Source organism: Doryrhamphus excisus, chromosome 8 (assembly GCF_030265055.1).
Source record: "Doryrhamphus excisus isolate RoL2022-K1 chromosome 8, RoL_Dexc_1.0, whole genome shotgun sequence".
NCBI classification, from domain to species: domain Eukaryota; kingdom Metazoa; phylum Chordata; class Actinopteri; order Syngnathiformes; family Syngnathidae; genus Doryrhamphus; species Doryrhamphus excisus.
Genome location: NC_080473.1, coordinates 8,553,460 through 8,580,558, shown reverse-complemented (window position 1 = coordinate 8,580,558; position 27,099 = coordinate 8,553,460). Strand labels below are relative to the sequence as shown.

The window sequence follows — 27,099 nt, the reverse complement described above, 5'->3', positions numbered from 1 at the left end:
CTGTATAAGGTTCCTAAAATATTGTGACAGGTCAATAACACTCAGTAGGTTATTAGTTTGGCCTTAAAATATTTTTTTAATTGTGCAATAAATATTTTACAATAAAAAAAATATTTGCAAAAATGAATCATATTTTTAATGATTTCTCATGGCTCACTGGCAGTACCACCACACCCACCAGGGGCCGCGGCCCACACTTTGGGAATCACTTGTCTAGATCATAGTATCAGTGAACGATCTCTGGGTGGTTACGTTTTCTTTTTGTGCTGAGACAGCTGGGACAGGCTCCAGCAACCCCTGCGACCATCGTGAGGATAGGCGGTAGAAAACGAATGATGGCTAGTCTTCATTCATTCATCCTCCCTAGGGTGGCGAGGGTGCTGGAGCCTATCCCAGCTGTCTTCAGGCGAGAGGCAGGGTTACACCCTGGACTGGTCGGCAGCCAATCACAGGGCACATATAAACAAACAACCATTCACACTCACATTCATACCTATGGACAATTTGGAGTCACCAATTAACCTAGCATGTTGTTGAGAGGAAATCAGAGTTTTATTAATTGATTATTAAATTAATAAATAAAATAATAATAAAATAAATTTAAAAAATATATAAATTAATATTAAATTATTATGTATTATTAATTTAAAAATATGTTATGAGAAGCCATTCAGTGGTTTCTCATTCATTCATTCATTCAGACAATTTGGAGTCGCCAATTAACCTAGCATGTTTTTGGAATGTGGGAGGAAACCGGAGAAAACCCACGCATGCACGGGGAGAACATGCAAACTCCACACAAAGATGGCCGAGGATGGAATTGAACTCAGGTCTCCGAGCTCTGAGGCCTGCTGTCTGTCATCATCAAACGATGTAATGTAATTTTACAGTTTTGTTGTTCAAAGTTGAAATACTTAGAAAGCAACTGGCGGGTGGGATTCAAACGCTTGGTGGGCCGCATGTGGCCCCCGGGCCGTAGTTTGCTCACCCCTGGTCTAGATCATAGTATCAGAGGACAAACTGGGTGTTTACATATTCTTTTTGTGCTGAGAACACTAGCCATCATAAGTTACACTAAAGTAATTAAAAGAGTTGAGTTGACTTTACTGCATGCCGACATCAAGAACGTTCTCCCCCTGTGATTCATACATCCCAGTAATCTTCAGCTTGCTCATTGCACTTTGTGTGCACCTTCTACGTCAAACTACCTCACCTTCAAAGGTTTGAGGCGTTTTTACGCAGGAGTTTAATGGGCTTGCACCTGCTCCTTGTAGCACCACCTGATCCACCCCACCCTGCATGCCCTCGTTCCACACAAAATAATCAAGACATTTCCAGCTCGTTTGAACTAGTTTTGCTCCTGTGTGTGCCTGTTCATTAGGGCACACATTAGATGAAAAGCATACACGTCTATGTCCGTGGTGCTATTAGTCCGACACCACTACTCCATTGTTTGTAAAAGGCATCAGCGCAAAAAACCACTACCCACACTAAGTGGGTGGTGGGTGGCTGCAGAAAAAGCTTCTTTAGATGCTTAAATGTACAGCGTATACTATGCATGTGTGTGTGTGTGTGTGTGTGTGTACAGCTCAAGGTAAACTGTTGTCTGTTGTTGTGACACACACCAAAAGAGCTTAGACACACAAGGAGGTTTAGGATTTATTGTGTATGTTTCGTTGGACGCCTGCCTGCCTGTCTTGGAAAGGCGCCAGGACAAAATGGAGGGAAATTTTGACTAATACAAATACTTCATTGCAACACAGCACAATGAAACAGGCTCGCATAATTGCATAATGAAAGAAATCGTCCTCCGAGGTTTAAAGAAATCTTTGTGACCTTGAGATGGTAAGCTTTGTGACATCACAAGTGTCAGCAAATCCTCTTGTAGACAGCAGATGTAGTTTTACAGCTATATGTATACGTATGATATAGCACCAACTGACCTATAAAGCTAAGCCACCGTGTAGTTTCTGTTTGTACTGAATTTAGGCAGTCTTTGTTAATGTTGACCTACATGCTCAGTCTGTGAACCAAAACAACTCCCAACTCCTTGTTCCTTTGGTGACTCACGGGATAGTGGAACTAGCTTGCCTGGTTTGCTCGCCATCACCCTTCCAACACAACATATGTGTCTCTGCGAGGAAGCTGTATTTCCTGTTTGGCCAGGAGGCCACCATTTGACAGCTTTGTTTGGGGTTGTGGGGTTTTGTACCGTTGGGCATGTTCAGGTTTTTTTTTTTTCCCAATCTCACTCTTTCCACTAGAGTGAAACCTGTGGGATTATCTCTTGTCAAGATGATTTTGACGAATGGTTTTAGCAGCTCTTGGCTCATGTTGAAACATGATTTATGTTTAAAAAGTGTCCTGTTTGAACTCATCTGACTGGCTGCTTTGTTGTGGCACTTTGTTAGATCAAGGGCCTTTAACCTGTAAATTCTTACATCCATAAAGTCCATATGAAGAAAAGATCTACATTTTAAGCGGTATAAAGCTTCATACTAGGAGACCAGGGTTCAATTCCACCCTCGGCCGTCTCTGTGTGGAGTTTGCATGTTCTATTCTAGTTCGACATGCTAGGTTAATTGGCCACTCCAAATTGTCCATAGGTATGAATGTGAGTGTGAATGGTTGTTTGTGTATATGTACCCTGTGATTGGCTGGCGACCAACTGGGATAGGCTCCAGCACCCTTGCGACCCTTGTGAGGAAAAGCGCGAGAAAATGAATGAATGAATGAATAAAGCTTCATAGTCAAACCGTCATCATGAAACAGTGCAGCTTCCGGAAGTAGTGAATTGGCGTCCAAGTCTTTTGTCGTGATTTTGTTTTGATCTGACAAATCTTAAGTATGTTTGATTAAGTGTAGCTCCTATTTGGACCGCGACAGATGTTGAACTCTGATCGGGGGGAGAAAATTATCTCCCGTCTCTTCATCGGACCTATTGAGTAACACTGGGATAAGTAGGGTGAGTCCAAGGTTTGATGCCGTGTCAAAAAAATCACAATCATCAGCAGGTTTCAAAAGACTGCGCGAGGAAGCTAATTTGGCTTGATGTGAAAGTTGACACCAACAGTGACAATGATCGAGAGAGTGTGTGGGGAATTATGAGGCTGTTCAGTTCTGACCCTGCAGAAGACGACTTCAGTGGTTTTAATTCCCAGGAGGAGGATGCGGGTATATATTGTATGTTCATTTTTTACTTTCAGTTCACTGTACCACCTGATGGAGCCCACTTACCATCAGTGATATTTAAGAATCGGTGATCTAATGGACTCGGTAAGCATGTTGTACTTTTTCTTTGGCTTTTCTGGGTTTCCTGTAATGGCAAAGACAAAAAGTGTGGTGAAAAATAAAAATGTACTTAAAACATTGCCTGTTCAGTGAGTTTCAGATGAAAACCGGATTCATTAATTTTCCATTGATGTCTACACGGAAATTGTTTCTAAATATGAACAGATTGTCCGAATATGTCAATTCTGTGACTCTTGTTTCCTAAGACCACCCTTGGCTGCCTTCTTTTTAGGAGGGGTTTAAATCCAGAAGCTCCTCTGTTCTGCACTCCACATCATACTGCTGAAGAGGACTTGCACTGAATAATCTTGACATTAATCAGCAGTTAATGCCCTTTACTTGCCCTGAGATTAATTTGACCTTACAGTGTTACACCCACAATAGGCAAAGCCTTTCCCACACTTGGCGAAACCATTGGCTGTGGTAGAAATGAAGCCCCCACAGGGACTTGATCGGGAACCGGTTGGAAACTTTTTGTTGTTGTTTTTTTTTAATGTCTTTTTGGGTGGACATATTGCAGTATTTAATGCTCAAAGCTTCAGTGTAAATGTGAAAAAAACATCTTAATTTTTATTTCAAGTGAGTGCTCATTCACGAGGACAAGCTCTCATCTTCTCCGGTGTCAAGAGAGCCCGTAAACTGATCTTAAACAGTCAGCGACTTCGTTTATTCCTTTTGAAAGTCTTAACACAATAAGGTCCCAACTGCCTCTCGTGTCAATGGCGCCCATTCAGGAGAAAAACAGTGAGGCCTGGCGAAAGGCAAAAAAAAAAAGGGGGGATAGAAACACTGACTGCATTTGTGTGTGTGAGGCCTTCTTTGTGTAATTACACTAACATGCACACACTCTCCTTGACCCCTCCGCTCCTCCTGTAATTGTTGATGCATCATTCAGAGTAGGTGGAAGAAATGAGGACAACCGTGTCACTTCCCATTAATCAGCTGTGTTGAAGAAGACTGATGCTGAAGTCACTGGAGCTAGCGCCTAAGGTCCGCCGCTGGTTTGCGTTCATGTCACGCTTGGCAGTGACATCAAAATCATGTCAGTAATAGTTGTAAGTCTAGAACATCATCTCTATTAAACCAACGTTAACATTTGGGGTGGGGGGGTGGGGGGGGGCACTACATTAGAAGGAAGAATCCTCGAAAATCTCTTAACAATCTCTTAAAAGTGGACCGCGTTGGCCTTGAATGTTGCTTCTTAGTCTTAAATTCCCTTTTTTGGCTCATTTCTTTGCTTGCGCTGATTAAATAATCTGTCAAATCTGTCGAATGAAGGCTTGCGCTTTAGGAATTTTTTTTGATTGAGGCTTGCCCCCAGCTTGCCCCTCTGATCCGGTCACTAGAAGTAGTGAGACGGTAGTCGGTTGCTTGGCGAGGGAATCTGACGAGGAGGGGCCCGGCATCTGTTAAATCCATTGGACTGCAGAGACGTAATGTACTGGATATTCCAACGTATTTGGAGTGGCGCGGATAAAAATAATACAGTGTGATTAATTTTCTTCATTTGGGCATTTTGAAGGTTGTAATTTGTGGTTCAGCCGAACCGCAGCGGCGTATACTCGATCATTTCGTTTGTCACCGTGGGTTAACAAAACTATTGAGAACGTCTGTCAAGATAACACGAATAACAGCTTTTAGAAACAGACAGTGTTTAAGCTACATTACTGTTCTATTTACCTGATGTAGCGAGGACTTGGGATTGAATTATATGGTAATGGTAATGGTTTAATTTCATTTGAACATCAGATTACAATTGAATGCATCACATAATCAGTTCACAGTTCCACATGTCCAAAAGGAGTAGGAAGAAGCAAAGCTTATTAAATCCTACCCCTCCATCTGGTACTTTTACAATCAGTAACTGTTACATTTGTTCACTTCCTGCTTTCCTAATATAGTTTTTTTTTTTAATTTTTAAAAACTTTTTTAAACTTTTTAGATTTTTTTTTAAAATAATTTTTTAATGTTATTTTTGTCACGTACCAAAGTACGAGGTGATATGCAGGTCAAGATGCATCATCACATGATTATTATTACCGTGCTTTCTCTGTAAATCCTACCCCTTTATCTGGTACTTTTACAGTCAGTAACTGTTACATTTCTAACTTCCTGCTTTCCTATTATAGTTTTTTTTAACTTTTTTTTTAACTTTTTAGAATTTTTTTAGAATTTTTTTTTTATTTTTTAGAATTTTTTTATGTTATTTTTGTCACGTACCAAAGTACGAGGTGATATGCAGGTCAAGATGCATCATCACATGATGATTATTACCCTGCTTTCTCTGTAAATCCTACCCCTCCATCTGGTACTTTTACAATCAGTAACTGTTGCATTTGTTCACTTCCTGCTTTCCTAATATAGTTTGAGTTTTGGGTTTTTTTTAATTCATTTTTATTTGTTTTATTTTTGTCATGTACCGAAGTACGAGGTGACATGCAGGTCAAGATGCATCATCACATGATTATTATTACCCTTCTTTCTCCTCAATGTACTCGATTGGTCAATACTCTCTTGAGACTGCAATGTTGATGCTAAAGTGACCCAACCATCATTGAATTCCCCCAGCTTCCCTTGTTTAAAACATCTTCTTTTCTCTGCGGGCGACCTGGATTTCACGAGGACATCAGTTAGCCTCATTAGTCTGTCACTGCTCTTATTTGGTTACAGGAAGAGCCTTGAAATAACAAGCAGCACCTCACACATGGACGGTTCTTCTCTGAATAAAATTCAGGTGAATTAAGCATACCATTAATGCCTCTGCAGTTAACTGAGTTTGCTATAGCTGCCGTGGAAAAAAAAGGCAAATCATAAGCAAATGTTTTTTTTAATTAGAGCCAACAAAGGTAGACATGAAAACCTCTATTTGACATATTTGCCTTTTTTCCACAAGATGTCGTCTAGATGATTTCTTACCTGGAGGCAATGCTGCTTTAATTCCCTTTGATTGTGTGTGTATGTGTGTGTTTATTTGATTTGATGTGGCATTATGTTTATCATGCAAAGATTGCACACTCACTACACAAATATTAAAGCCGATTACAGCAGGCGTCTAGTCAATGCTCAAATTACTTCTGGTTTATTCATATTTTTTTGTCAAGTGTTCAACGATAATTTCTCCTCCTTCTGCTGCTGCTGCTGCTCCACTTGTTGAATTTTAATGGCTTGACGGACTGAAAATGACAGATGCATTTGCAGTAGTTGAAATGCTGTCACCAACTTCCTTCAGAACTCTGATCGTCTTGACAGGTGAGCAAATGGAACATTATTTCAAATTAGAGATCAGAGGATTTGGGCCGATACCGATATTGGGGGGCCTGCACACAGCATTGGCTAATGAGACTAGCATGGATACATTCGGTAGTACTTAAGCGACATTTAGCACGATTACTCTGCAACTAAACAGAAGAAGCACTTTGCTTAGCATTCAACACGGCCTCTGCATCTGCACACCTCTGTGGTCGCCATGCAAGCCCCCTACAACCCACCGCCCCCTCCCTGTTAATCAGCGTGCAGCAGCGAGTTCCCCTGAGACATCTGATGAGAGCTGCAACAGCTGTGATGGTGGACGTCTCGCTGCATATGCATTTGCACTGATCAGATCACTATTATGATTTATTATGATTAGAGGCTTTATGTTCCGTCTTAGCTACTGTATACACTAAAGAGACAACAAACACTGGAAAATCAGATGTTTAACTAGAGGGGAATGACTTTTATTAATGTGTTAATTAAGTTCACAAACTGGAAAGAATGTGAGACTAAATAATTCAGCAACTGCTTTATTGATGGATGCAGCTGGAGTTATTAACTATGAATGAAATTCATTCATTTATTTTCTACCGCTTATCCTCACAAGGGTCGCGAGGGGTGCTGGAGCCTATCCCAGCTGTCTTCAGACGAGAGAGGCGGGGTACACCGTGGACTGGTGGCCAGTCAATTACAGGGCACATTTCGACAAACAGCCATTCACACTCACATTCATACCTATGGACTATTTGGAGTCGCCAATTAAACCCACGCATGCACGGGGGAGAACATGCGAACTCCACACAGAGATGGATGGATGTGTGGAATTGAACTTGGATCTCCTAGCTGTGAGGCCTGTGCGATAACCACTCGCCCGCCGTGTAGCCTATGAATGAAATTAATACGTCTAATACTGGAGTTGGTTTTTGTGCATAAAATCACATTGTGCTTGCATACATTGGATTTATTGTTGTATGTTTTTTTATTTAAGTATACCTGGGATCATAAACCACAAATCTAAAACCGTGATAAACAAGGGTTACTGGGTTTTTTAATCAGTACACCATGTAGTACCTTCAGGTGTCATAATCCCCAGTTCTCTAAAACATAGTTATTATTCATCTGATGTCAGAAATTGTCATAAATTCCCAGAAAAATAGTGAGCTGGTGTTTTTCCCAACCAAAAAGAGGAAGATGACTGTTGTGTCTGACATATTTGTCATTGCCCAGGAATGCGCCTGACACTTAGATTTGTCAGTCTCTCAGACAGGATCCGGTTCTGACCTCCTGCAGCTCCCTGACAAAATCTTAGATGGTAATCACAGTCTGTCCTGTCAGCCAGCTGACGCCAAGCGGCATGCTTTGATGGCCTGTTTGGTGAGGAAACTACCTTTTGGATGATGCACCCCTGTTTACGTGTCATATGCTGTTAAGATGCTGTGTTTACAAAGTGGAGGAAATCTTAAAGGATACTTATTATGCATATTGTTTCCCCACAAACGGCTTCTGCATGTCTTAATAACATGTCTTTGGTCATAATGCCACAGGGATCAATAATTAGAGCACCATTTAAAGCAATATGGGCAGCTAAGAACGCTGATTCTGCTTATATGTTAGCCTTGACATGGTAGTGGTTCAGACCCTGTCCAAATGGGAATGCTCCTGTGTTTTTTTTGTGTGTCACATCCATATGGGAACGTATTACTGGGTGAAAACGATGTAATACATAAGGTGCTGAAGGCATGCACACAATGTCCATCATCTTTTGCTCGGCCAGTTTATCTAGATTTACAAAAGTGGAATTATGTAATAAGCTGACATGTAGTAAGCTTGGCAAGTCCGACATTATAGAGTGAAAACATTCTTCTCCTATTCTGTGTGGAAGTGGTACCGTTTTGGATTTTTTTGCTTTGTCTTTCTTCCCCAAACAAGTTTAGAAAAACTAAATTTGCCAGGGTGTACCCCGCCTCTTGCCCGAAGACAGCTGGGATAGGCTCCAGCACCACCGCGACCCTCGTGAGGATAAGCGGTAGAAAATGAATGAATGAATAAAGCTTCATAGTCAAACCGTCATCATGAAGCAGTGCAGCTTCAGGAAGTAGTGAATTAGATGAGTGACATGGACGCCAAGTCGCGATTTTGTTTTGATCTGACAAAGCTTAAGTATGTTTGATTAAGTGTAGCTCCTATTTGGACCGGGGCAGATGTTGAACTCTGATCAGGGCGGGGGGTGGGGGGGAGTATCTCCCGTCTCATCATCGGACCTATTGAGTAACACTGGGATAAGTAGGGTGAGTCCAAGGTTTGATTGATGAAATTGGTAAAAGTAACCATTTAGCCTAGTAGCTTGCTATGCTGTGTTGGCGGAGTCCGTCTCTTATGTTCCTGCAGTTATCTCGTGGCCTACGCAATGTGATGTTCATGTATACGTTTTTTTGCATTTAAGCAAAAATTTGACAAATATGGCAAAATGTTGGGGAAACGGTACCACAAGTTGCCTAGCATGCCTTGCAACAGGAAAAATATGTTGGGGTTTTTTTGGCGTGGGTATTGTACAGAGATATTTGTTCACATGTTACAGTAGGTAGGTTCCTTTTGTGAGTTGTGTGTGTTGATGTGTTGTGTTGTTCAGATGACTTTATTTGGTACTAGCTACAGATTGCATCTGACTATTTGGGCGACCACAATAGCACTGCAAGTCTTGTTGCCAGCTACATTTAACAAATGGATTAAGTTGGAAGCTGGATCAAGATGCTTGGCGAGCCCGATGTGGTCCACGGGTCGCAGTTTTATCACCCCTTTAATATAAACGCTACCCTGTGTCTTCAATAACTGACCTACCCCCTGTAATGCCTTATCTTCACCCACTAGATAAAGATAAAGCGCCAGTATTAGTTGGGTTTCTTTCTGTTCCTCCTCTGCTAATCCTTGATACTTGCTCTGTCAACAGGTTGGCATTCTGCAAATGCAAACTGCAAAGCCGGTACACTCAGCTGTCTGTGCATATGGCCGGTTAATTTACCGTCAGATGTGAGACAACCATCTATAGAAATGGCAGGAATTTGCAAAATTGGATTATGTTATTTGAAGACAAACAAGTCACAAATGCTCAAGAGCATGCTGATGAGTGCATATTCACGGCCTTAAGCTTTTTCCACTTCTTTTAGCTCATTTAGACATGCCTTGCTGCTCGGATGGCACGTGGCGGCGACGAGCGTGCACACTGGCGTGCTTGCAACCCAACTTTATAAACTACCCCAGTTTGGTGCCTTTGCTGCATTTTGAAGTGACCAACTGAGGGCCACCCTTGGGTCGATTTCAGTCAGTCACTGTCTCATTTTATTTCTTAGGTTTTGTGGCTCGGTTGCCTGCGGCCCACCGCCTACACCGCTGCACCTATTGGTTTCTATGGTGACCAGTAACAGCATAATGATGGTACAGCTCACAAGCGATGCAGTTTCCCAGTGTGCGGTGTAATGTGAATGACTTCATCATTGTATTTTCCTTGTGCCCAGGGAGTGAGTGCACGGTGACTTTATCATACGGCGTGACCGATGACCACATACTGTATAATGAATAGGGGTGTGTATTGGCAAGAATCTGGCAATACGATACGTATCACGATACTAGGCTCATGATACGATATATCATGATACTGTTAACAAGGCGATGTTTTTTTTTGTTTTTCTTGTAGTTAGATTATTTCCTGGAAAAACTGAATTACACCAGCAATATGCACTTACTAAACACATTTTTATTCCATTAGGACAGTGTGTTATGCTGTATCACAAACTTTCCAAAGTGCAGCATTTGGATGAATAAAGCTTTAACATCCAGCTTTAAATTTCCAAAAAACCCATAAAAAACAAATAAATTAAATTATGTCTCAAGATCCTGCTTAAATGTTCACATTCTATTAGCTGTGAAAAAATGCAGAGTATACAGTCCCTGACTTATCCACCATCAGAACAGTATTTTTGTGGAAAAAAGTAACTCACATCAGTAAAAAAAAAAGTCCTTTTAGGATGCTTGAAATAACTATTATTTAACAAAATAGTGATATCAATTTGAAAAACAAAATACCTGCAATATCACAGTACTACTTTTGTAGTATACAAAAGTACCTTTGCATTGCTTGCTAGCGGCAGGTCCTCATGGTGTCTCGCTAAGTGGACTCGCAGATTTGTCCTGTTTCCCGAATACTTTATTCGGGAAACACGACACATTTTACAAACGGCATGGGTATTGTCAATTTCTGCACACCCTACTTTGTGTAGAAATCCAAAATGTGTCCATACTTCAGCCTTGTACGCCGCAGGGGCCGCTGTTACGTGCTCGCATTCCGCCATAGTGAACTGTGTTTATGTGTGAGGACGTTTCACTCGTGAATCTCGTTCAACGTCCTCGCCTAATTGACTACGTAAGTGCTGCCACCTAATTATCGGGGGTTTAAATTAAAATCAGAAATGAACCTTTGCCGTGTCTGCACTTGAATAAATACCATATACGGTCTATGATAAATGCTGAAACATATCCATATCATACTTTTTAACATCGATACAGTATCATGGAACAAAGTATCAAAATATATCGCAAAAATTATATTTTCTTACACCCCTAATGATGTAGGGTGTTTTTGTCCTGCAGTGGCGCAATGGAGCTTCATGTTGTGCAGGGGCGTCAATCGGCATGTAGCTGTGTGGAGATGTTGCATGACTGAAGGTTCTCGTCTGTGTGGCAACGAGGACCTTCGATCTGAGGTTTAAATTAAAATCAGAACTGAACCTTTGCCGTGTCTGCACTTGAATAAATACCATATACAGTCTATGATAAATGCCTAAAAATATCCATATCATACTTTTTAATATCGATACAGTATCGTGGAACGAAGTATCGCGATATATTGCGGAAACTATATTTTCTTACACCCCTAATAATGAATAACGTGTCGAGGTGAAATGGTTGGTTTTTAAGTCGTGGTTCGATTCATTTTTGGCACAATAAGGGAAGTTAATGCAAAACATAAATCTGCTTAGTTTTTGTGTACAATACAATTATCAACAAAACAATCAGAATTAATACTTTTATGAAGCTCCCTTTGCCTGAAGTGCAACCTGAATAGTTCCAGCCTGGAGCCCCATTCCTGTTCCGTTTTTGTCTTATTTACTTATATTTGTCTGTTTATGTATTTCATCTGTAAGGCCAAGTGTGCAAAGACGAGGGTTTTTAAGTTCTGGCCTCTCCTTGGCACCCCGCTAGCCATGAGATGCAGGTTTGCACAGGCGATCTCCTCAAATGACACTCTCCTCTCAGTCTCCTAATTTCATTTTAATGAAGCTCTCTCCCTTCGGGGGGGGGGGGGGGGGGGGGGGATCAGCAACCACGTGCTATTCGCTTCCACCACTTGGAGGATTGACGCTGTATGGCTGTGGTAAAGTGACAAAAGAAAAGAAATCTGAAAGGGATGAAAATGTGTGCATTTGGGCTTGTGAATGGGGTCTGCTCAACCAGCGTCCCTCATCCTTTACACGTGCTACTACACAGCACATCAAAGAAATATACTGTTTTTTTCCTCTGTGGCAGAAAATCAATATGCTTTTATCTTCACAAGATCACATACTGTGGAGGAATACTCTTTTTAAGAGTTGTAACCCTAATCTCATATTGTTCATTACCACTGAGTCGGTAGTGTGAGGATGCAGGCGACCTATCTCACTCAATCCAATTAATCCTGTGATATGTGGATTCATGGGGTTTATTTATTTAAAAAAAAATAAAATAAAAGCTTGGCTCTGACTGTATGGTGCTTATTTGACCCAGTTGTCCAATTGTTCCTTGCCATCTTGCCTTAGAGTATGTGTGGGTTTTACGGAGACACACCTCAGCAGCAGCAGCAGCTCATAATTTAAACAAACATGTTGCGAAATGTGATGATTCATCCCTATGATGTTTTAGGTCAACATGTTGGTATGCTGAAAGGCCCTTTACTGTCTATCTAGGGCGTCCCTGGTGGGGGCAATGCACACTACTTAATGAGATTGAGAGGTTTTTTTTGACAACGGCAGGTCTGTCACGATAATCAATAAATTAACCGCATGATCAATAAAAACAAACTCTAATTTTGCCTTCCTCTAAAAATTGGCCACACAGGCTGGATGACAAGAGAGTTCACACTGTGCATCTAATGGTAATGGTTTAATTTCATTTGAACATGCATCAGATTACAGTTCCACATGTCCAAAAGGAGTAGGAAGAAGCAAAGCTTATTAAATCCTACCCCTCCATCTGGTACTTTTACAATCAGTAACTGTTACATTTGTTCACTTCCTGCTTTCCTAATATAGTTTTTTTGTATTTTAGATTTTTTTGTTTTTTAATTTTTAAATTAAATATTTTAATTTTAATTTAAATACATTTTTTAATATTTTTTAATTTTTTTAAAAATTAAAATATTTTTTAATTTTTTTTAATTTTTTGTCATGTACTGAAGTACGAGGTGATATGACCATTTAATGACATAATGAGTACCATAGTAAGTGTCAATATAGTGATATATATAGCACATCATGACTGGTTCAAGACTCTTCATCCTTGTATTTAGCAAACATCAACTTCTTGTATTTCTTGAATTGGCTCATCGTTGTGCATTGTTTGAGTTCCTTACTCAATCCATTCCATAGTTTGATTCCACATACTGAAATGCTATGGCTTTTTAACGTAGTCCTAGCATATAAGTGTTTCAAATGTAGTTCTTCCCTGACATCTGTCTGAACACCCGGGCGTGTTGGTTGTATAGCGGATGAACGGAGTGAGTGAACCCTCCTGTCAGTTACTCAGTCTCTTTGTCCCAGTAGGGGGGAGACGGGGCTCTATAGTGAGTGCACACACAGTGCTGCAAGTGAGCGTTGTGGGGAATAGCAAACAAGCAAACGTGAAACGGATCATTCTCCTGAACCAGCAAAGTTACTGTGAGGGTCACGATGCCCAGATTACAGCGGTTTGAAGGTATAGCCATATTGCAAACATAGTGAATAATCAGGGGAAACAGTTTTGAATACTTTGTTTGGGTTGTTTTAGACACATTTTGCATGTACATTTTGTCCATGTACACCCATGAAAAGTAAACTGTGTATTCCATACACACAATGTTGCTAAAAGTATGCAATGTCAGCATTGACACACAGTTTTTTTATTGTTTTTGGTCAATATTCAGACAAAAATAATGTGATTTTTATTTTTTTTATTATACTTGTGGTACTCCTAAACAGGCTCGAGGGACATAACATTAAAAAGTCTAATGTGCATAATAGGAGATCTTTCGTTTTATTTTTAGGTGTCAGTCGGATTTGGACTCTAAATCCATGCTGACACCGCTTGCTTAAGGACAGCTGCTTTCCGACAGCTCACACAATTACTGACCTCTCTCCGTCCATGCCTCCTTCCCCTCCCTTCAGCGAAAAAAAAAAAAAAGCCAACAACTGTTATGATGCTTCCTGTGCCACATTAAGTGAGCCCTGATTGATCAGTATTGATTAGAAGTGTATTTGTCAGACACTAATGGGCCTCCCCCTCAGGATATAATGTCTGCTGATTCCCACAGCCCTACAACCCCCCCCCCCCCCCCCCCCCATCCCCTAGTTTTATGCCCTACTTCTACTGTGCACACCTTTCTTTGCCTGCTTCATTTTCTACCATTTTCTCATCCACTATCCCTGTTGGCTGAAATGTGTTTGTGTGCAAAAAGTGCATCCATATTCTTTTTTTCTTTTAACATATATTACAATTTGTATTGCATGTGACTGTGGGTATATGTCTGTGTTTACAATGCAGATACAGTAAAAGCCTCCGGCATCTTCGCTCAGACTCCTTTCCAAACAATAGACCGCTTACATGTGTGTGGGAACAGCAGCATTGTTGTATTAATTACGGAACATGTCTAGACCAGCGTGAAGTGGGCCTCCCCTGGGGGGCATAGCAGCCTGAGAAATACTTCTTAACCTGCTGGAGGCATATATATATATATTTCTTGAGTCAGAAGATAAGATATGACTTTGATAATCAATGTATACATTAGGAGTGTTCCAACTTTTCACTTCCGATACGATACCGATCTCATATCAACAAGAATGATACTTGCTTTTTAACATTTATTTGGTTGTGTGAAATATTAGAAATATTATATTACATACATCATACAAGAAAGAACAATCTGCAACAGTAGATACCATAATTTATGACGTTTATATGAAGTTCTAATATCGTGACATCTCCTTTACCTCAGAACTACAACTAAAACTGAAATGAAACTACTAAACAACAAGCTTTTCAACACATTGGAAATTGCAGGAGGTCATTACTTAATATAATCATCTGACATAAGGTGTCATCTTACCAAAACGCCAAACTCATCACACAGCAACTTAACACTCCAAAGGTATACCTAAGAAATATACAGTGCCAATACGAGTTTAAGATAAAAAAAAAAAACTATTTTAACATTTTCTCATTGTGTCCAAGCAAAGTACTAATTTGTGCCTGCCGAAGCGCTGCAGTGATGTCAGCCACCCTGCAGCTCTGGGCTTCTCTGACTCCATCTGGTGGACTTAGGCAGTATTGTAGTTGCATCCATCCATTTTCTATGCCGGGTGTTTGTTGCGAGCCAGGAGTGATCACCATTTATTCCAAATTCGCTTGTGAGGATGCAGCTTCAAGTTTGTGTTTTATGTAGTGGTGATAATTGCACACATGGTTTACACAGTCACTTTCTCTCTATGCCGTCAATCATGAATTGTGTCCATATGTCCACTTTTCTTTTGTTCCAGGCATAGACACATTTCAGAACAAGTCACTTGTTATAATGTTGCAGAATACTCTGGAAAATCCCCTCGTCCAACCTCACAAAGATAGTCGTTGTGACTGGATCTCCTCCATCACTCTCCCATATGCAGCTAAAGTAGCAATGATTGGATATACTGTATTCCTAACTTGTGGTATTATGTATAATTATCATTATCTTTCTAATTTATTGTACTGTTATTTATAATTAGATATTATTTGTATTTCATTTTGTCATAGTCTTAGTCATAGGCTGGCCTTCGGTGTATTTGTTCATGGAATAGACAAGGCAGTTATACTTCCTGTCCCTCACTCAGTATGTTCTGTGTTTGAACTCCCCCTGTACCGTACCGACAAATCATACTACAAATGTACCATTACACCCCCGTCCTAAACATGTTAACGTAACTATGGCTGACAGTCAGGTGCATTTCTCTTAAGAGCTGTCTGCTCCAGACTCCCATGAGAGAGGTCATTGGTAAAGATCAGATCCCTCTCACTCTCTTTCACACACGCTAAGTAAGGCACATAATGAAGCCATTCTGCAGAGCCTGCAGCTGCGGCAGAATAATCCGGGATTGAGCCTGATATTGGATCACAGAACAGCTCTTTGGATGAGAAAGGGGTATGATCGAGAGTGTGGAGTATGCTGCCTGTGATGATGTTTCGCTATATGCATATTTTTCATGATATGAAGGACCTTTTGTTCATGTGTGTGTAAGACTAATGCAGTCATTGAAGCATATACGTGTTTCAAATGCAGTTCTTCCCTGAGATCATATTTCTCCTCTCTTGTAGAGAAGTATTGGATGACAAATTTAGGTAATTGGTTATTTTTAGCCTTTACTTTAGCTGTTTGAAGATGAACTATATCAGCAAGTTTAAGTATTTGTGATTTTAGAAATAAGGAGTTAGTATGTTCTCCGTAGGCGGCATTATGAATTATCCTTACTGACCTTTTTTTGCAGTACATTTAGCGAGTGACCATTGCGTTTGTAGTTATTTCCCCATATTTCCACACAATAACTAAGATATGGTAGAACCAGAGGGCAATAAAGAGTGTGGAGTGATTTCTGATTGAGAACAAATTTTGCTTTGTTCAATACCGAAATATTTCTGGCCACCTTATGTTGTATATTTTTAATATGAGGTTTCCAGCTCATATTTTCATCTATTGTGATCCCAGAAATGTATTTATTATAGCAAAACTGTCATGTATTATGCGTTAAAAATCACTCTTTGAGTTTCTTAAGTCAACAAACATAATTTTGTAGTGTTACTAGAGATGGAACGCAACTCCTTAGTATTGCATCCATGAACATATTCCGTGGTGGTGTATAATATGACCCCTGCTGAGGACACCCAAGACTGGAAGTAGTCTGCCTGCCACTAAACCAATCAACACCAGGACACGCACTTCTCTCACCTTTGCCACAAGTCGGCCATATGCATGTTGTGCAATTTGCTTCTTTGCATTTTCTCTGAAATCGGGCAAGTGCTGCAGCGGTTTCAATCTGCAGACGAGCTGTCAGAGACTCCGTGCCCATCGGGGATATGAGTGTTTATGTGTGCATGCACATGCACTCGAGTGCACACTGTGAGTGATAATAACATCCCTTGTCAGCTTCCAGGAGATTAGCCCCAATGGGAGAAATCCTCTTGTCATATCCCTGCACCTTATTTAGTCTCTTGCTCACATTGTTTTGTTGTGTTTTCACAATTAGTGCACAGTTTTATTTTTCCACTGAAGCTAATTTAGGTCACACAAGCGAAAAACCTTTAATACTGAAATAAAATGATTGTGAATGCTTATGTTATGCTTCATTTTCTTTCCACAGATCTGTGTTGGACTTGCAATAAATACTCCAAGAGGAAGAAGATGGATTGGTGAAGTGATCCCTGCACACTTGCGCCAATAGTGATGTTTTTGGACGCCGGAGGCTGCAACACAGACAGCAGAGCGTTCTTGCATCCCTCCTGACATGGGATGTCAGCCCCTTTCCCGCCTGGCCTCCATCTTGCCCTAAGATCCTCTGGGGCACCATGAACAGCTACAGAGACAGAGGGGTCACCTGCACCTCCTCAGACCTTCTGGATGGGGGAGGTGAAGGTGCACTGGCTCCTCACGCCCTGTTTCGCCACACCCCCAATGGCCACCCGGCCCCCACAGACGCAGCCATGCAAACGCGGGTCTCTGTGCCTAAAATGGGCGTCCGTGCTCGGATCGCCGAGTGGCCCCCGCGTCGGGCGCAGTCCAGGGAGTCCTTGCTTGAAAACGGACAGATGAGCAACAATCACGACGGTGACCCCTGCTCCGCGTTCATCTCGTCGTCTGACGTTGGGTTGGTGCGGGGTGGAGTGTCCAGGTTGCCACGGCGATGGTCGAAAGATGTGGAGTTTCGAGGCGGAGCTTTTGCAACCGAGAGAGGTTCACCTTTGAGCTTACGTGTCTTCCCGCCTCTGAGGCAGCGCTCAAATAGCGAGGTCACCCTGAGTGAACAGGACGAGAATGAGGTGAGACGCCCCCAGCTTCCGACGTGTCACACACGCCAAGAGTATCAAATCCTACATCGGTAGACATTTTTTTCACTCTATCATGTCGGATATGCCATAGCTGACTCCATGCAGTGTTAAGGTAATCTAATCTAAGGTGCATGTGTGACCAGAATACGACATATGACTTAGGAATACTTTATGACAGGGGTCTCAAACATGCGGCCCGTGGGCCAAATGTGGCCCGCAGGACACTAGTTTGAGGCCCCTGCCTTGATATGAAAGTTTAATGTTAGTTTATCGCAAGTTTGATATGGATGCTGTATGGTATCATGCACCCAGAAAAAATTATTACGTTTGATTAATGTTCATGTTAAAGGTTAAATAACTGTTATCCTCCCTATCCGTGTGGAAGTGGTAAGTTTTTGGCTATTTAAGTTTAAAGGAAATAACTTGAAGGCTACCGTTTAGGTCACTAGCTCTCTAGTTTGCGAGTTAGCATGTGTCTCAAGACCCTGCGGTTGCGCAATAGGTTGTAAATAAAAAAAGTATAAATGTGACTATAGTCGTGTTTTGTCATGTCTACAGGGCTCTAATAATGCTTTGTTCATTTTAATCTGAAAAAAAAAAATTGTACCAAACTATATGTGGTTTCTTAAGTTTTTATTATTTGCCGTTTATTATTATTATTATATGTATTTATTTATTACTGATTGATTGATTTTCTTTATTCTTGTTTTGTTTATTTATTTTTCATCTTATTTTGTGTAGAAAAATAAAAAGTAAGATATTTGAGAACAGTGGAATGTTTTATCAGAGCTTTTCTTGTAGAAAATCAGAACCAAAGCAAAGTTTATTCATTTTTATGTTTTAAATAAATGCATTTTTTTTTTTGGAAAACCTGATGTGGCCCAGTCTCACCCAGACCTTAGCTCCAGTGGCCCCCAAGTAAATAGAGTTTGAGACCCCTGCTTTATGACTAATAGCCAACCACCAAACATTGGTCATTGATGAATACATTTTGGTAAAAACCATGATAGAGTGAGGGAGCTTCGTTCGAACCAACTCATTCAGGTCTACTTGTCACACATGAAGAACACAAACCAAAATGACACACCCGTCTGCTTTCCTGTCTAAGGTTGAGGTCCGTGGCGGAGGAGCGATGGGGACCTTGTTCAGGGAGTATGGCAGCACTTCCTCCATCGACATCCAGGGCATCCCAGAGCAGAGCTTTTTCGACATGCTCACCCAGTTCCACCAGGAGAGACCTGACCAGCGCAGCTCAGCCACCACCCGCCTCAGAGAGCTGCTACGTACGGCGGACTCCACACCGAGCGTCACCCTCTCCGGTGCTGCTTCGCCTGGTTCCACGCTGGCTGGGGATGATCGAAAGAAGGACGGAGGTGAGCGAGTCAGGAAGAAAAGTGGCGGGACGGAATCTTCACTGGGGACATCCTCGTTATTCCGGAAACTTCGCAGCGCCAGTCGAGTGGAGCAGTACGGAGGGAAAGGAGAGATGAGTGAAGACGGAGGACGGGGTTCGTCGGATGCCCCCTACAAGGCGTGGGTGTGCCCCAAGAGCTTTGTGCACTACGATGCACAGAGCATTCTGTTTGACCTCCATGAGGCTGCAGCCCAGCGAGGCTACATGGCCCAGAGAAGGAACACAGCCACAGGGGCATCAGCTGCCTCGGTGTCCCTGTCTGTGTCCAGATCCTTGCCTGTGAGCGGGAATGAACCCATATACGCCAGCATTGAGGATTTAACAGTCGGTCTAGACCCTAGCACAACTACGCCCTCTCTTGTTATGGACCCTACAGACGTTCCTCCCGGAGCTCACAACTCGGGCCCACTGCTCCTCAGCTGCCCCCACTTCCTCAATGAGACGGGAGGTCACGGGGAGCGCAACATCAGTTTCCTTAGCTCATCAGCAGAGCGAGGAGAGGGAGGAGGTGATGGAGCAAGGTGTTGGCTGAGGAGAAGTAACGCCAGTGTCTCTGTGCTGGAGATACCTATTGAACAGCAGGTCACAAGACTGGACAGACTTAAAGAGTACAGCGTTGAGCATGTTGACCTGGGGGCCAGGTACTACAGAGAATACTTCCATGGGAAAGGTAACTCACACACAAATACATTTGGATTCATTTTGAGTACACAGTATCGACACCCTTCGCATTTCAACAACAATTTCTATTCATGTATACTGAGATATGGCTTTTTTTTAAGTCCAGCATCCTGAAGTCGCCGCGTCACTGTTGATACTGACACTGGTGTTTGATGGGTACTATTTAGTGCCGCTGTGAGGCATGTTTGTCTTAAACTACACACTCTCTTGCACAGTTGTGCAGCGTTTTTCTGTCCTTGTTAGACCCAGTTTGTGCAGCTCTCTGAAGGGAGTAGTTAACAGCATGGTAAGATAAGATAAGATATGCCTTTATTCTTGCATTCTTGAAATTTGCATTGCACATAAACAAGAGAACAAAATCAGTTAAGCAGTACAAAATACACAATATAAAAATAAACAATATAAACAACCCAAGTATTGACAAATTAACAATTTTAGCCAGAATTATATACAAGAGATTTAGTTTAGATTTTTAGATGGGTTTTCTAATAATCTATTAGCCCTATAAAATGATGAACTTGGATTAGCAGCCATACCAGGAGATTGATGCAGAGGACTGACAGTTATTGATAGTAGGCCTCTATGCAAAAATGTAGATTGTTCTTTGAAAATCATCTGATTCATTTTAATTGTTTGTGAAATGCATAAAAAGGTTTGTGAAATGGAAAAAAATGTTTGTGAAATGCATGAAAATTTGTTTTTCTTTGGAAAACAAAGAAATTTGCAAGTGATCCCAAACTTTTGAGCGGTAGTGTATATCTTTAGGTTTAAGTTCCAAGACCACCACCCGTGAATGCAAAAAAAAAAAAAAGTCATTAAAACCCCAAACCCTCCTGCTAGTTGGACGTTCTCCCCCGATTTTGGATCCTATGCAATACAAGTGACTGTGAATGAATTGGTACTACCACTAATGAATGATAATAAAAGAATCAGAATAGTCTTAGCATTGTTGCGGGACCACCTTCATCTCCCTCTCAAGCGGCGAGTGATAGTACACGGCTGTTTGTTTGAACCAACCGACCTTTTGCTTAAACTTGTGTCCGACCCCCCTCCCCCAAACCCCCTGAAGCAGACACCGTATTTAACTGCTGCGTGATTGACCGCACCACGGCATGTGACCCAAGTGACGTCATACAAAACTATCACGAGATTTTAAAAACAACAACAAATGGGGAGAGGGGAAAAAAAATGACAGAGCGGCAGAGAAAGAGGATAAAGCTCAGCGCAGAATTTGCTACCTGGGTTGCAAATGGATAGTAAATCAAAAAGCTTTACACTGACTACTCTAAAGTAGTCCAAGTAATCAAAGTACAAATGGGTTTGTTCTGCCACAATCTCACCAGTTTGACAGTGACCAAACTGGCAGCTCTTACATATCTTTTTTTTTTTCCACACATCTAGCAACCACAGCATTGTTGGCAAACTTTCCACTCCAATCCCAAAAGCATAACAAGTTTTCATACAGTAATACTAATTTCACCATCGTTTTAAGAAGTACCACCAAATCCAGAGATGAATTGGATTTCCCATCCCCTCCCGAAACGCCATGCGTGTGAAACATCCCCTCGGCAAACATCATCTGGCTGCATCTTAATTAGTCACAGATGCTGTTACAGCATGTGTGTGTGTGTGTATGTGTGGTAAATGAGATGGCCCCTGTGGCCACACGCGTAAAGGTTATGGCTCCAAAAATATGTCCCTCATTTGACTTCCTGCAGAATGCACTTGTACGTCATGAACGCCCATCAAAAAGGTGAAGTTTTACTCACTTTCCCTTCCAACTTATGCCACCATCATTAATACTTCAGTATCTTTAATGAATTTGATCCAAATGAGCGTTGTTCAGAATGAGGGCCCTTCTGTTTTTTTGCAGTGTTACGTTGTCTAAAAGCCTTTTTATTTCTTCACCAGAGCACTCAAACTACTTTGGGACTGATGAAAAGCTGGGTCCTGTGGCTGTGAGTATCCGTCGAGAGAAACTGGACGACACCAAAGACCTGAAAGACCAGTATCAGTACCGCCTCATCGTGAGAACAAGCGAGGTACGTGCGATCTGACATCTTAAGCTCTTGATACGGAGATTTTTGATCTGCGCTTTTCCACCTCTATGTAGCGTTTTTAATGCTTCTACGTGTGTTTATGACGCCATCACTGCTAATTGCTCATTGGTCGACGACATTCGTCATCAAGCAATGGAGCAGAATGGAGTTGTTCACTGCTCAGTGTGTTTCATTCATTCATTCATTTTCTACCGCTTTTCCTCACGAGGGGCGCGGGGGTGCTGGAGCCTATCCCAGCTGTCTTTGGGCGAGAGGTGGGGTACACCCTGGACTGGTGGCCAGCCAATCACAGGGCACATATAGACAAACAACCATTCACACTCACATTCATACCTATGGACAATTTGGAGTCACCGATTACCCTAGCATGTTTTTGGAATGTGGGAGGAAACCGGAGTACATGCAAACTCCACACAGAGATGGCAGAGGGTGGAATTGAACCCTGGTCTCCTAGCTGTGAGGTCTGCGCGCTAACCACACGACCGCCGTGCCGCCCTAGTGTGTTTCATATGAGGAAAAAAAGCATGTATGATGATTATTTTGTGTTTAAAAGTGTTTAATCTTGAATACAGTGTTACCTTGTTTAGGATGATAGGTTCCTAAAATATACTGCAAAAAGTGAAATCCGCAAAGTAGACTGCTTCACTTTTTTTTAAAAGAGAAAAGCTTTATTGTCATTGCCAAGGCGTACAATGAAATTTTGTTTGGTGACACAATGATCACAATGATTGTATGCGCCGTAAAACCGCCATACACTTTATACACGTATCTCAGACAGGCATTGACAATTTCTGACAGAAAATTGGACACAGAAAATTATTATGTGACTCACATACTGTATATTTCACTCCTCTGTTCATGATTCGTCATTACGCCGTTTGGCTGTTGCGTTTTTGTGTCCTTGTTAAATCACATTGCTCCTGTTTTTTTTCTCCTTGTCCTCCATGAACCAAAGCTTAATTTACAGTATTCCATAATGGCACCCGACAGCAGGAAATCAATGGTATTGCATATTAGTAGTGCTGACACTGCAGTAATGTTTACTTCCATAGACACACGGAAATGTGAGTCATGTCACTTTCCAGACGCTTTGCGTTCCTATTAACATGTAGCTTTTGTGTGGTAATGTGAACAACCACAAAAAAAAAAGGATTTGAACAAAAAAAATAAAAATTTTGCACTCAGCTGACTCAAGTGACGTTTTACGCGTTCAACGAAAAAAAAACCTTAGCTGTTTACCGGTAGCTCGCGATTGACGTTATGGGCACCGCTGGGTTAGTGTGTTGCATTTCGTGTAATGCGTTGAATGTGGCGAGGTTGCCACAGTTTTATGGTACTATTTTGCACTGAGCCGAGATCTGAACCGACTGAAGCCGGTACTTTGCAGTGCCATGCATCTGTCAATGGACAGCAACAACACAAACATTGTCATGCAAATACAGACCGTGCTTCCATGTGGAAACAACACTTAATATAATGATCAGATCACATCATAACCGATTTTGTTTGTCGTATTCTTTTGTCATACTGCTTTTATAAACCACCTGTCGTTATCTTTCACAGTCACACCAATAAACAGCATGGTTTGACTATGCAGCGGCTCTAGTGTTGTTTCTAGCCGGATTACATGGTGCCTGGCCTCATCACCTTTAGCTCTGCTACAACAATGGAGCCGCTTCCCTGTCTTAAGTATACACACACAGCTCCTGTAACAGCCAGCGCCGACCAGCCTCTTGTTCCCACACAAACCGGGGGGGGCGGGCGGGCGAAAGATTGCAGACTTTATTCTCTCTGACTGGAAGCCCAGCCGCTCTTACATAGCCATCCACTTTCAGTCAGTCATTAAATTCATGGTGCAGCAGTGCTGATGCAGCAAGGTGGGCAGACCTTCTCGTTTCGCCCTTGCTCACTCACATGCCTTTTCACACACACACGAATCGCTCTGATGCTACTGTACAGCATGTTGAAGAAGCGGGTCAATTTCCTTCACAGCCCACCACTTAGTGGAATATTAATTGACAATATAGCTCGACATCTTAAAAAAAAGAACATTCTCACAGAGTAATGCTGTGTATGTGTGTGCTTGTGTGACATAGAGGAAGAATCTAGCTTTTCAATCCAGCACTTTTATGAGCAGGCTATACATCATCTGATGGACCCACTTCAAGCTCCCAGGCCACAAATCATCCATCCTGTGAGCTACACAGGTGTCACGCTGCAGCTGCCCTCCGCCATATAATGTACAGGGGATCGATACTGCAATTCCTCATTTCACAGACAACTTAGTATAGCCTTCTTGTGCTCATGCTCAAGTTAGGTGTTGATGTGATCAATCAAAATGAAATCTAATCATTTAGCTCAGCCTCTTCAAGTGAGGTTGCACAACATTTTTGTATGCTGTAGGTACGTACGTATTGTAGATATTGACCTACCTGCAGAGGGTTGGTAATGCATTTTCAGTCATAATAATGGATTCATTGATTAAGTATAGAGTTGTTGACTATAGAGCAGCTACAAGTGATAACCAGCACAGAAAGCTTTCTAGATCTTCCAGAATCTGCACCTATTTCAGCTGTATTTCCCTAGAATTTCAAAATTCACGCCCCCGCCGCTGTGATTACTTACACCAAATGCTCTTGTGGACTTCCGGACTACTGCCGAACCCCACTTTCTCATACTGTCAGTATGGGAGTTGATAATAAATTAATAAACCCTTTGAAGAGCTACATGAAAAGTGGTTAGGTAGCCCATGACATACTAGTTGGAGGCCCCTGACTTTCTGTGTACGAGTGGAAAATGTATATCGGTAGTAGAAATGTGGTCATTACACGTTTTTTTGCCGGACTACTTGTGTTTAAAAAAAAACTGAGGTAGACCACAGACTGTGGTGTAAAAAGGCTATCAGCAACTCCTAACATCAGTGAACTTGTAATTTGGACCTTGCTCTCTGTATGCACACTCTATAATGCTACACAGACAACTGCTTACTTACGCAAAATAAACAAAGATAGGACATTGATAAATGGTTACTTCTGCCTCTTCAACAAGACCGAGTGACGTTGGAAAACCACAAGACTTTCACGCCCATGTAAGGAAGCCCGGCTAACTGTGATGTCAGTATCGAAAATACATAGTCAGTGATAAAACCTCATTTTCAGGTGAAAGGTTTTCACAGCTACACCGTGCTTGGCTCATTTGGAACGCCAATTTAATGAAAACATCAAGATGAAACGCTCTTAATGCACAACAAATATAATTCAAATGTACTTATTTGCTGATATGATGCACACAGAGCATTGAACAACTTGACGCTCTTGTCTATTTCGTGCTCCCGTCTCCTCACAACATGAGGCCTTCAGACACACTCGTGATTATGAGTGTTAAGACCTTGGCCCTAATATATACCACCCTGTGCTTTTGTCCTTGGTTTTATGTCTCTACAGTGCACAATCTTGTTCAATTTATTTTTAGAGGCAAAGTTCAGTTCATCAGTGTACAAGCAGACGAAAAGGCTGTTTTTTTTCCACTAGTTTCCGGAACTAAATATGAACATACTTGGTATGCAATTTCCCATTTCCTTGTCCACTTCCTACGCACACAGCTGGTGACCCTACGAGGTTCCATCTTGGAGGATGGAGTGGCGTCGACGGGGAGGCACGGCACCGTGCGTGGCCTGCCCCTCAAGGAGGTCCTGGAGCAGGTGGTCCCCGAACTCAACGTGTCCTGTTTGAGACTTGCACTTGGCATGCCCAAGGTCACGGAGCAGCTACTTAAACTGGACGAACAAGGGGTTAGTATATACCAAAAATACTGTAAATGTCATGATGATGCTTTTCAGGGTAAAATGCAGATGGGCCATGACGTACAAAAACGATGCATATTGCATGCTTGGGTTCTATAAAACCTGAATAACTCAAGTGCAAAGTGCAACATTGGGCTGAAGTGAAAGGCTGAGCAGGGTGTGCCGTGTTTGTGCTTGAGTGCATATCCAATAAAAGCTTAATGTTTAGCGATTTTATCTCACCTTTTGTAATGGAGGATGAACCGCAGAATCCGCAGAACCCCCTTTACAGTCGCTCCTTTATTTATTCATTGTGATAAACCTCGAAGCCTCTTGCTTATATTACAAACTGTATTTAATTTATGCTCCAGTCTTCGGTGCTGATATTATCTTTCTGTGTCATCATAGTTAAGTCAGAAGCACAAGGTGGGTGTTCTGCTGTGCCGCACAGGCCAAAGCACTGAAGAGGAGATGTACAACAACGAGGAGGCGTCGCCTGCTTTCTCCGCATTTTTGGAGCTGTTGGGCGAGCAGGTTCTCCTCAAGGGGTTTACCAAATACGCCGCACAACTCGACACAAAGAGTAAGTGTCCATATCGGGATAAAGTGACATAAATCTGTCGATGGGTGGGGGATATAACACACATTTATGTGTTATTATGGAACTGAAATTGCTTTGTGTTCCTGCAGCTGACTCGACAGGCACCCACTCCCTGTACACCACCTACCAAGGCTACGAGGTCATGTTCCACATATCCACCATGTTGCCATACATGCCCAACAACCCCCAGCAGGTAGGAGTGCCTCAAAGCCATTTGCTTGCTAGTCAAGATACTCTAAATGAGCCAAAGCCTACGCCAGGGATTCCCAAAATGTGGGCCGCGGCTCCCTGGTGGGCCGTGGTGGTACTGAAGGTGAGCCATAAGAGGTCATTAAAAATATGATTCGTTTTTGCAAATATAATTTATGTTTTAATTGTAAAATATTTTGGCACGATTGAAATAAATAAATAAATATATTGTAGGCCTATGTAATAACCTATTGAGTGGTATTGATCTGTCACAATATTTTAGGAACTTTATACAGTTTATGATTGGACCGTAGCTCTCTTGGTCTTCATGCCAGTCTCGAAGTTCTGAAAAGTATGAGAATTAATTCTGTTTGTGTGTACACCACAGATTAAAAGTTTGGGCTTCCTTTATCCCCCTGCTTTCATTTCAATCCGGAATCTTAATAATAATAATAATAATAATAATAATAATAAT

At 41.8% G+C, this 27,099-nt stretch overlaps 1 protein-coding gene across 3 annotated transcripts in view; it reads left to right on the top strand.

Annotated features, from left to right (window-relative positions):
- sipa1l3 (signal-induced proliferation-associated 1 like 3) overlaps positions 1–27,099 on the top strand; it is a 62,703-nt gene that overhangs the window by 15,671 nt on the left and 19,933 nt on the right. For 2 of the 3 annotated variants that reach the window (XM_058079311.1, XM_058079308.1), the window contains exons 2-7: positions 17,214–17,889; positions 19,007–19,982; positions 21,905–22,035; positions 25,655–25,843; positions 26,243–26,417; positions 26,525–26,628. In XM_058079311.1, coding sequence (XP_057935294.1) covers positions 17,419–17,889; positions 19,007–19,982; positions 21,905–22,035; positions 25,655–25,843; positions 26,243–26,417; positions 26,525–26,628 — 2,046 coding nt within the window. In that variant the 5' untranslated portion in view covers positions 17,214–17,418. Of the gene's footprint in view, positions 1–710; positions 1,846–17,213; positions 17,890–19,006; positions 19,983–21,904; positions 22,036–25,654; positions 25,844–26,242; positions 26,418–26,524; positions 26,629–27,099 lie in introns of those variants that run through there. The other variant, XM_058079309.1, reaches the window with a different exon arrangement.